This window comes from Sprattus sprattus (assembly GCF_963457725.1).
Source record: "Sprattus sprattus genome assembly, chromosome: 10".
In the NCBI taxonomy this organism is placed as follows: domain Eukaryota; kingdom Metazoa; phylum Chordata; class Actinopteri; order Clupeiformes; family Clupeidae; genus Sprattus; species Sprattus sprattus.
In genome coordinates this window covers 26,153,917-26,166,029 of record NC_137908.1, presented here as the reverse complement: position 1 = coordinate 26,166,029, position 12,113 = coordinate 26,153,917, and the positions used below count along the sequence as shown (strand labels likewise).

At 46.5% G+C, this 12,113-nt stretch overlaps 1 protein-coding gene across 1 annotated transcript in view; it reads left to right on the top strand.

Moving 5' to 3' along the window:
• The window catches only part of LOC308371278 (low-density lipoprotein receptor-related protein 1-like), a gene marked incomplete at its 3' end in the record, with an annotated part of 88,665 nt that overhangs the window by 13,502 nt on the left and 63,050 nt on the right, over positions 1-12,113 (top strand). Inside the window, exon 2 of the mRNA XM_080846123.1 lies at positions 6,644-6,766. Within this exon, the coding sequence (XP_080702249.1) occupies positions 6,644-6,766 (123 nt within the window). The remainder of the gene's footprint in view (positions 1-6,643; positions 6,767-12,113) is intronic.

Here is a 12,113-nt window from a genome sequence, read left to right as displayed (position 1 = left end):
TGTGATTTAGGAGACACTTTAATCTCATTTGACTGAGGCCCTGTCTTGTGGTTCATCTGATTCATTCTCCTTGAGGTTGTGCAAGCGTTACATGATCAGATTGGAGAATGACAGCATGACAGCAGCAGGCGCAAACTTACATGCTGGGTGCATGTTACAAAATTCATAAAACAACTTACCGCTGCAAGAACAGACTCGCACAATTAAAACAAGTGTTGGCATAATTTACAATCCAAATCATTTTTTTTGCATCAACTCACATTCTCACTTTCCCAAATATTTGTTACATTTACAGCATGTTTTGAGTACACGGTGACCGAATAGGGAACTGTAAGTGTGTGTGTACTTTTTCTTTGACGTCCTAAGACGGTGGAACAGAATGCAGCTGTGGAGCTGTGCTACATTCCACAGCTGGTTTCAAAACATCCACGTCGTGCAGGCAGGCCGAGTGATGTGGTACCCCTTTCACGACTCTGCGTTGCTCTCAGGCTGCCAAAGTCGAGCGCGACCTCTCGCTCTGGAGTGCTCAAACGAGCGGCCTTACATAAACGCTGGGGTTGGGTAACTGTTGGCCACGCTGGTCCGCCCACGTGAGCTCCTGCGCTTAGCCAGCTTGCCTTCTGACTCAACTTCACCACGGAGCTCTCCAGAACACGGCATGGAGAAAGCATTTCCTAGCGCGTTAGCTGCCATTCACTTGGGCGGTGTTCTGATGTTAATGCAAGTGAAGGAAATGACTGATCACACAACAAGCCATTTCATTCCTTAATTTTCCCTTCAATGTCAGGGTAACACACTCACATTTGTAGGTCCTCCAGTGATGGCGGAATATACTAAAAGTTGTTGAGTCGAAACTAAAGGCTTTTGGAACCGTGTCTGGACTTAGTTGTTGAGTTGCAACTAAAGGCTTTAGGAGCCGTGTTTGGACTTAGTTGTTAGTAGTTTGCTTGGAGTTTGCCAGCTGGAGTTTGGAATGGAGCTGTATGGAGCTAGGGGCAATAAGCCAGGAGTCTGGTATCGGGAATGGGGGGGTAAAAGCACAGGGGCAGTGAGATGAGGGTGTGTGTGTTTGGGGGGAGGGGGGGTGGGGGGGGGGTGCAAGAGAAGTGTGCAGGGTGAAATGTGAGCTGTGATGCTAGAGCGACGTCTGTTTGGATAGGGAGAGGGGGCACATCCTTCTTCACTGATTGAGTTCTTCCTGGGACTGTGGGGAGCAGACAGTGCAAAGGCAATTTCTGTTCTGCTGTGTGTGCATACGTATCTGTGTGTGTTTGAGACTGAGAGAGAGAGAGAGAGAGAGAGAATGTAAGTGTGTGTGAGGGAGATAGAGAAAGTAAGTGTGTGTGTGTGTGAGAGAGAGAGAGAGAGAGAGAGAGAGAGAGAAAGTAAGTGTGACTGTGTGTGTGTGTGAGCGAGAGAGAGAGAAAGTAAGTGTGTCTGTGTGTGTGTGAGAGAGAGAGAGAAAGTAAGTGTGACTGTGTGTGTGTGTGTGTGTGTGTGAGAGAGAGAGAGAAAGTGTGTGCGTGCGCGTGAGTGTGAGAGAGTAGTGAAAAACACAGCTTGTGAATGTGAGCCTGTGCAGTGGAAAAACACAGGATGGCTGCCCTGGCTGGGACCCCTCTCCTCTTTTCTCTCCAAATTTTTATGTTCTCTCTCCTGTCTCTCTTTCTTTCTCCCTCTCCTCCCTTCTTTCTGTTTTCTTCTCCTCTCCTCTCCTCTCCTCTCCTCTCCTCTCCTCTCCTCTCCTCTCCTCTCTTCTCTTCTCTTCTCTTCTCTTCTCTCTCCTCTCTTATCTCTGACCATCCACTCACTCTCTCCGTTTCTCTCTCTCTCTCCTCTTCTCTCCTCCCCTGCTCCATCCCCCTCTCTTTCCCCCTTCCCTCCACGGACACACTATCCCAATCACCGTGACAATGCCATCACTGGTTGCATAATTCATTGTTCGTTAATAGAAGCTGCTGCGAGCCCCACGCTCACACACACACACACACACACACACACTTACGAGAACAGACTTTTTATCACGTTCTTAACCAAAAGCCCCATTTCCCCTATGCCTCTGAGGAGCACTGAAAAACACCCCGGCATATTTTAATATAGTCAGCTGAGTGCCGTTCCTCAAACCACACACAGCGTACAGTGATCAGTAGATTCAAAACCTGATTCCTGTCTGTGTGCTTAAGGGTTGTAGTTAGTTCTTTGTTCAGGGGGGTTGGAGGTTCAGAAGGTTCTTCTGGTCTTCTTTCTGTTTTGTGAAGCATCATAAAAGGCAATAGTAGTCTAGTTTGGTCATACTTCATTGTGCGGAGTGTTTGTGTGCCCGGTACGAGGTCAACGCAGCGGTAATGCTTATTAAAATGACAGTTATTTGATATTCTAAATCGATGACTTAACAGGTAGGGGGACTAAGAGCAATCATAAAACAGCACAATATGATGGGAATGATGTGTGCTCTCAAAAATCTTTTGGAAACAGTCATGTCAAATAGCAATATTAATACTTCTCTGTTACCAGTCCTAGTTTAAAATGCTTCTGTCTATTTTCAGTCCTATTTTGAATGAGAGTGTGTAAAACATTTGAATGAAATTGGCAATAAATCAACTGTATATCCCCATAAAAAACATTGTGTGCTGGTGACCTTTAATATCATGCAATATCAGCTCAGCTTAACTCATTCATAACTTGAGTGTGTCTGTGTGTATGTATATACTTTCCCTTCATTCAGCCGTGTATGTGTGTGTCTGAGGCCAGGTCTGTGTGTTGAGGGAATACAGTGAACAGAGTGGCTTAGCGGCGCTAACGTTAACGCTAACCTGTTGACCCACTTCCTCATCCTCCCCAGTGGCTCCGCGGCTGCCTCTGCTAGCTCTGTCTGAGGCCATGGCTAAATGCTCCCATTTTGTCCGCCTCCATTATCGGCAGCTCTGAGCCGGCACGTATGTTTAAAACATGTGTGGGGTGGGTCTCTGGAGACTTACCCTTACTCTCTCTCAGCCCCCCTCCCTCTCCCTCTTTCATTTCCATTCATTAAAGCTCTGTGTAAGTATCCCACGTGCAAGGCTAATCGCTCCCAGTCATCTCTCTTGCCAGGAAGAAAAACAAAAAAGCACAACAGCAACAGCAACCATGAATGATAAAAGTGATCTTTTCTTTAACAAAATACTCCTGATGTCAAAGTGAGCTTGCCATGAACCCCTGGTTGGTGGGCTTGTGCTTATTGATTTGGATGGAGGGGTTAAATGAGGGCAAGGATGGTGGGACAGCGTGAGTGTGTAACGGGGCTCTCTTCCCAGCTCAGTGTGTGGCGTCGCAGGGAATTGTGACTGACCAGGAGGCAAGGGGAAAGCAGTGAGTCAGTTTCTGGAGACCTGTGCCGAATGCTTTCGGTGTGTTTGTGCGGCTTAACAGATGAAACACTCAGGCTTTATATAGTTTAACCATGTGTGTGTGTGTGTGTGTGTGTGTGTGTGATGACCGCATGCACACAGGTGTATTGGTGCTGTTACTGTGTTCTCGTGTGTGTGTGTGTGTCTGTGTGTGCCAGTTTCTGTGTTTTCAGTCTGTGTGTTCAGGCGGTTCCAGAGGTCCTGATAAAGACCCCCTTCATGGCTCCACGGAGGTGGAATGCGCTAAAATAACCCATAGGCTGCCGTTTATTTGGGGAACACAAACAAATAAACACAGCTTCTCAGTGCTCACCTGAAAGAGAGGCAGACTTCTTGCCTGCTTTAGAAAAAAAAGAAAAAAAAGGGGAAGAGGAAAAAAACTCCCACAAACCCCGGCCCCCTCCTTCCCCCTGTTTTTGGGAGCCTCTAAAATGACCTGTGTGTTAGAATGTTCCACAACATTCCAACAGGGAGGAGCTGAGCCGAGCTGAGCGGAGAGGGCCGGGGACGTGCGGAACGCCGGCCTAGTTTTCCGACAGACACCTGACTGTGGGCCTGCACTGGAAAAGACTTTCCCCCCCCTAACCCCAAATTAGCCCCTAATTGTTTCTCCATTCCTCCTCCCCCACCCCCTTTAGCTGATGTGCGGCTTTGAGACGGGCAGATGGAGCCGGTCAGACATCTCAGGCCCTGTGTTGCGATTGGTCGCCTCGTGCTCATCCTGCACTTCCCATGAAACCCAGCCAGCCCTTGCTTGTGTCTGGATGCTCAGTATCTCTCGGTCTCTAAATATTTATCCAGATTTTTATAGCGTCGTGTGGTCACTTCATTCTCCCACCACCGTTCCCCATTACTCTTTTGTATAGCCCAGAATAGTTCTCTCGACTCTGGAGTGTGTTGAAATGAAGTGTACCCTAGAGTTAGAGTTGTTTTTGTACTCTTGTAATACACAAGTCCAGTGGCCTCCCGAGGCTGAGGGGAGCAGCAGCAGCAGCTGTATCTGTGCTGTGAGATGTGACACTCTCGAGTGGGGGAGCGCTCCTTGTTGAGCTCTTTGAGGAGGACTGAGGCATTTTCCAAGCAAGGCCTAAGTAGTGTTTATATGGAACAAGTCACATGGAGGAGCTGAGAGGGAAAATATTTTTGTTAAAGTCGGAGTTGGGGTTGGGTGGGGGTGGGGGAGATGACTGGGATGAAACCATTGAAGTCACAGGTCTGTGCAAGCAGGGCTTTTATTTGAGTTGCTGATCAAGCACCAGCTGGAGATAGTGGCGGCCTCTGGCAAGTAGCTGGCTCTGATCTGGCGTGAGTCCACTGCTGCTTCACATCGGGGCCAGATCTTCTCTAAAGACAGCTATTTGGGTCAGCTTTCTCTCTCTTTATGTCGCTCTCTTTCTCATACACACACACACACACACACACACACACACACACACACACACACACACACACACCTACACACACACACACACACACCTACACACACACACACACACACCTACACACACCTACACACACACACACCTACACACCTACACACACACACACACACACACACCTACACACACACACACACACACACACACACACACACACACCCACACACACGCACACACACACACACCCACACACACGCACACACACAGTTTCAGACACACTCTCTCCTTCTCTTTCTTTCTTTCTTTCTTTCTTTCTTTACCTCTCGTTCTACTTTTTACGTTTCATCCAACAAAAGAGCTAATACAGGTCCTCTATATTGACGTTCCTCATGATGGATCAGGTCTGGATTTGTGCCGTTATGACACATCAGGCCCGCATTTGTTGATATGGGAACAGAGAATAAGAATATCAATGAAATAAATAGAAATGAAACTTGTCTTTGATGACAAAGACTGGTTCCTGATTGCCGCCATCAGAACCGCATTGAGGTTTAGAAAAAATTGAAACCAGACAGTCAGGAAGGCTCTGCACAGATCTCTAGCCGACCTTCCCCTTTTTTGAGCTAAGTCAGGTTTTCCTGTGCGCCCCCCCCCCCCCTGTGAAGTAGCAATTCTGGTTGTGTTCCACTGTGTTTGTACTACCCCCAAGCACTCCCTGGTGCTGCTCAGACGACAGAACACTCACTGTTTAGGTTTGGTGGAGAAAAAAGGGGTTAGGGGTAAGTTAGGGGGGGTTGGGGAGCGTTGAAGGTGGTGCGGTTTGGAACGCTGCCTTCTTCAACCAAATAAAGAAACAAGTGAAATAGGGGTTATATGTGCCCAACCCCATCCCCCATATCCCTTGTTTTCTTTTTTTTTTACTTTTCCTTTCTTTTTAACTGAACAAAATGTCCTTTGATGGCACTAACCAGTTGCATCACTGCTGTTGGTCTGGGAACAGCGACCTGATCCAACGACTGTCTGTACACTGGGGCCAAGCAAAGTATGCCAGGTGGACTGGCAGACTGGTCCACAAACAAACAAACAAACAAACAGAGCGACCAACTGGTATCATGTCTCTCGCCTGAAAAATATGCCCACAGAAGAGTCACAAAGAGCCCTACACACACACACAAGCACACACACACACACACACACAAACACGTACAGCCAGGCCCATGTGGCACAGTGGCAGGCTGAAAGATACAGTGCAAAGATAAATGGCAAGCCCAAAATGGCCACTGTGGAGACTGCACTTAAGCAGACCACAAAGGAACAAGCCAGGCCTCTGAAAAGCACTTCCAGGTTGATGAAGGAAGCTCACACAGGGAAGAGATAGGCAGCCTGTCAGCCGTGTCATTATCGCTGTGCCAGGGAGGCCAGTGCTCTCGGAGCCCAATTAGACTGCAGACTCAGGAGGAGGCAGGGCAGAGGGGAGCAGCCTCCCCGGCCTCCCCGACGTGAGGAACGGGAAACTGACTTTGACAAAAATAAATGACATTCAACGTATTGCGCCCCTTGAGGGGCTTCTGTTTTTTTCATCATTTTCTCATTTTAACCCATCCATTTGCTTTTTGTTTATGTTCAGTTTTAAGTGTGCAATCTGGTGTGTGTGTTTGTGTGTGTGTCCGTGTGTGTTTGTGTGAGAACAAGTAGTGTGAGTGTACGAACTCTGCACCATTACCTGTAGTATTTCCAAACCTTAACAAAACTGAAAAAAAATGAAATTTACTCTAGTCTAAATAAACATATCCAACAGCATATTTTTAAATGTTTTAGATTTAGATGATTATTTCTGTTGAATGTTCCAGAAACGCTTTCTTCTCTTATGTCTTTCAGCCCCGAAGACATGTAGCCCGAAGCAGTTTGTGTGTGATGATCAGGTGACCTGCATCTCCAAAGGCTGGAGGTGCGACGGCGAGAAGGACTGTCCGGATGGCTCGGACGAAGCCTCCGATGTCTGTAAGTCCAGCCTAGTTGTCATGCCTTCCTCTCTGGAAGAAAGTACACTTCTGTGCCTGTCTTCTCCCCCTTAAGTCCCGTTGCCAAAGTTGCTGTTTCTGTTTAGGCTTCTTAAAATAACTTGAATGAAGAAACCATCTGCCCTGGAGTGATAGCGGTAGGACTGAAAGGTTTTCTCTTATTCTGTCCGTGTGCCTATTGTGCCCAAAGAATATGCGGCCAACTTTACCCAATGCTGGATTACTGGCCCAATTGACAGCACGGTTGGATTGCTCGGAGCTATACGTAGCCTTAATTCTCCAGAAGATTTGCTTTCATTTCTCAGAGAAGCTGAAATCTTCAAGTGACCACCTGAAGTAAAGGAAAGGCGGTTTAGAAATTCGTTCAGAGAAACTTTGCTCTTTGCCTCTGTTGAGTTGGTCTGCCATGTTACTGTGAGGGATGACCAACACGGACATAAGCAGTCTATCGTGAAGAAGTATTGAAGGTCTTAAGTCTAATAACTCGTCTAACTTGTTGTTGACTATTTGGTATTGCATATGCATATTCTGACATTTGAGAATTATTACAGGAGGCTCCGTATGCAGCATTGAAGTCCATTTTTGTAGCAAGTTATGCTAGATGCTAGAAATTCTAGAACTGCGGAACTGACTTTGATGTTGAATTGCAAACAATTATTTTTTCAAAATGTCAACCAGTCCTCCCCTCATCCAAGATGTTCACGCTCCATGTTGTTTGCGTGGTGCACACATTCAGAACCTTCCCCGTGTGTCATCCCTGTTTTATTCATGTGACGGCACAGACAGGTTGATACACGATTGGCTCACTCTGACCAATATGTAGTCTTTTTCAACCATTTGTTTTGTCTGGAGTGCTCTGCACCTACTTAGGGGCCATTGTCCCGAAGGTTCAGCTGCTGGTGCCAGGCTTCCGGCTCGCCCGCAGGTTGGGTAGGAATCAGCGCGTGCCTAATTGCTTAGGGTCCACGTGTGGCATAATTGCTGTTATTTTGGCTCATTTGGCAGTCGGCATCCCCTCCTTTTACATTCCTGCGTCCGCATAATCAAGCCTTTAGCATGGCGTGTGATTCGGCTCCTGGCCTCCGCTCACCTCCAGAACACAGCGGAGGTGACAGGACGAGCAAACAAAAGCTTCATCTCCTCGGAAGACTGAAGTTACTCTTTGTTATTCTTCCGATGAGGTAGCAGGGAAGAGGAAGTCTCAGCACTCTTACTGTGGGACAGAATAAACACAGTAGAACAAAACCATACAGATACTGTCCTTAGTGTTTTACGTTATACACCAAACAAAACCATACTGCATACAGATACTGTCCTTAGTGTTTTACGTTATACACCAAACAAAACCATACTGCATACAGATACTGTCCTTAGTGTTTTACGTTATACACCAAACAAAACCATACTGCATACAGATACTGTCCTTAGTGTTTTACGTTATACACCAAACAAAACCATACTGCATACAGATACTGTCCTTAGTGTTTTACGTTATACACCAAACAAAACCATACTGCATACAGATACTGTCCTTAGTGTTTTACGTTATACACCAAACAAAACCATACTGCATACAGATACTGTCCTTAGTGTTTTACTTCATACAACCCATGTCTCAACACTGTGTTATTTAGTACAGTTGAAGATATGATAATCATAATACTATGCTTTTATTTCAAGTGCATACTATATGAAGTATAAATATTACCATAGTGCTACACTCAGACTGTTTCTGGATAGATTTCAGTCTTGTGTTGTTTTGATCGATGACTCTGTAGGTCAAACTAATGAAATGTAATTAGTCATCTGAATGAACAGTAATTTGTAAACAATGTAGCCTGTTCTGTATGCATAACCTGTAACTACCATTAGATACCCTCTCCTGTGATAGATTCTGTTCTCTGATTCTCCACTGAAACCTGCGCCTAAGAACAAGGAAAACCTGTGTGTTTGATCCATTCCTTGATTTGCATCTCAGGTTGTACTCTTTTTCTTTTCCTCTTGTTTTTTCCCCCTGTCTGAAAGCTGGTTTCCTACACAATGCCCCCTTTTAACATGGCATCCCTGGCCTAGAAAAATAAAATAAAAGCTGATTACCATAAATGCAAGTGTTGCTTGGAGATAAACAAGAAAAACAGTGTTGTTAGGGGTGGACTCGGGAATGCATTCCTAAGGCTAAACCAAGTGGATGAGCTGCTAAGTGCTGCTAATCGCTGCATTATCAAAGTGTCCCCCTTCAACCCAACCACACACACCCCACCGACACACACACAAACACACACAAACACACCCACACACACACCCACACACCCAACCTACACACACATACTCACACACACACACACACACACACACACACACACACACAGGCACACGCGCACACACACACACACACACACACACACACACACATACACACACACCCAACTGTCACACACACACACACGCACATACACACACACACACACACACACAAACACACACACACACACACACACACACACACACACACACACACACACACACACACACACACACACACACACACTCACAGCTTGGTATGAAACTACTCTGCAGTTTGGATACAGAATTTTAGCTTTGTCTTAAAATGTCAGCAGCTTGATTGGCCTAGCAGTGTTGTGAGTGATCTAGTTAGGTTTACGCAAGGCACAGTGTTGTGAGTGATCTAGTTAGGTTTAGACAAGGCACAGTGTTGTGAGTGATCTAGTTAGGTTTACGCAAGGCACAGTGTTGTGAGTGATCTAGTTAGGTTTAGACAAGGCACAGTGTTGTGAGTGATCTAGTTAGGTTTAGACAAGGCACAGTTGTGAGTGATCTAATTAGGTTTAGACAAGGCACAGTGTTGTGAGTGATCTAGTTAGGTTTAGACAAGGCACAGTGTTGTGAGTGATCTAGTTAGGTTTAGACAAGGCACAGTGTTGTGAGTGATCTAGTTAGGTTTAGACAAGGCACAGTGTTGTGAGTGATCTAGTTAGGTTTAGACAAGGCACAGAAAGCAAATATTTTGGTCCCTAATAAGGCTAATTACTTACTTTTGTGTAGTTTTGAATTTTAGAACTTGTCCTGCAACCCTCGACATATGTGCATGCACAGACACACACACATACACACACACACACATACATACACACAGACACACACAGACACACACAGACACACAGACATACAGACACACACACATACACACACACACACACACACACACACACACACACACACACACACAGAGACATACACACAGACACACACACACACACACACACACACACACACACACACACACACACACACACACACACACACACAGACACACACACACACACACACACACACACACACACACAAACAGTCACACACAGTCACACATGCAGAGAGGCCTGATTTGGTTCTCTTTTATAGTTCTAACAGCAGAATCTGAAGCTTAGGTGTGAGGAATTGCACTCTCCACACATCTCCTGCAAAGATCCTGCTATAAAGACACCTTAAATGGGTCACAAACACATAAACACACATTCTCACACACGGCTCATACACCACAACACGCACACACACAGGTACACACACACACACACAATCCACCCAGGAAAAAGTGTGCTCACACATCCTTGTGAAGGTGGATGCTTAATGCGATTTCTCTTGCTGAATTAAGATGGAGTGCAAACAGTCTCTAACTTCATCAGACCAAAGGCGAGGGAATCAGTCTCTTATGGCCTCCAGTCACTTCCAATTTACTGATTCCCAAAGTTTGTGTTTCTCCTCCATGGCAAATCCCCTTCTTTCTTTCTTTAACATTGAGACAACATGGGGAAAGAAAAGAGGGGGGGGGAGTCATTCCAGATGTGGAAAAATAGAGGAGGAGGATGGGTGTAGAAGGGAGAGGGAGGGGAGGGGGGGTGGGCAGAGGGAGTCTGTAGCACACTGTCAGTCAGTCTGGAAGTCATTAAGCACTTGCCCAGAGGAATGGAGAAACCTGCTGTTGTCCATGACCTGTTTTTCACAAACGAAGCGCTACGAAGGCCTGGAGATCTGGACTTGTTTCTCTCTCTCTCTTCTCTCTTTGGCTGTCTCTCTCTCTCTCTCTGGCTGTCTCTTTCTCCCTCTCTCTCTCTCTCTGGTTGTCTCTCTTTCTCTCTCTCTTTCTCTCTCTCTGGCTCTCTCTCTCTCTCTCTCTCTCTCTCTCTGTCTGTGTGCGTGTGGGTAAAACCACTGACAAAACACAAAAGGTAAAACAAAAGACCCCGGGAACTAGAGGAACTGGACACTAGCAACAGTGCTTCAACTGTTTGTGCGCTTTCTTCTGTTGCACACTGCAGTTGATTGGCTGCACAGATTGTACTAATCCAGGCTGGATCGGAGGCATATCACGCATTCCAGCAGAGCTCCAACTCTGCTGCTATGAATCACACTCGGCCTACTTTGTGCTCTTTGAGCAGCTGGGTGGAAAACCAACTGAAAAACGCCACTTAAGGTGCGCTTACATCAACACCCCTGCCGCTCCTGATAAGGTTCTGTTGCTGACCTTCGACCCAGTAAAAGGACAACTGAGATACAGAGAGATTTTGGCCCAGTGGGGGCCATTTCTGGTCTGTGAGTGTGTGTGTGTGCGTGAGTGTGTGTGTGTGCGTGAGTGACCGTGTGTTCCTGTCTGGTTTGTATGTATGTATGTGTGATTGTTCATATGTGTGTTTACGTGTGTGTACATGTATGTCCCGTGAGCCTCAGCGGGACAAGAGAAAATGTCCCCTGTTGTAGGAGTGGGTCCCCTGCTGCAGATGCCCCAGTCCAGTGAATGGGCAGAGCATGAAAGGGCTGTATTTATTTACGCCGGGGGGATTTGACTGTGTCTTTTGTCGGCAGCGGTGGCCATTACCAGTGAAGTCAGAGTCTGTGCCCACTGCAGCTGCCCTAAGCCTTCCTCTGAGGCCCTCCCCCCACAAAGAGCGGGTTTGTGCCGGTGCTACTGGGCCCAACACGACTGGGTTGAGGACATGCAAGTTGAAAGTCTGAACTGGTGCCCTTCTATTTGCATATGCTCTGACTATAATACGTTTTCAGAAAATAAGAATATGTCCTGCGCAATTCCTTCCACTGAAAGTACTGCGGAAGCTTTTTATTATCTGGCAGAACTTTATTCAAGATTCCTCTGAATAGAATGGCTGGGTGCCCTTGTTGCCGAAGTGCAGTTTTTGACCACGGGCTATTTCTTATTTCCTGTTGTTGTTGTAAATGTCGGTTCCTGTGCTCCCCCATGCTGGCCCATGGAGACGGTTTCCCAACAACTTCCATTTAAGCAGCGATTAGCACAG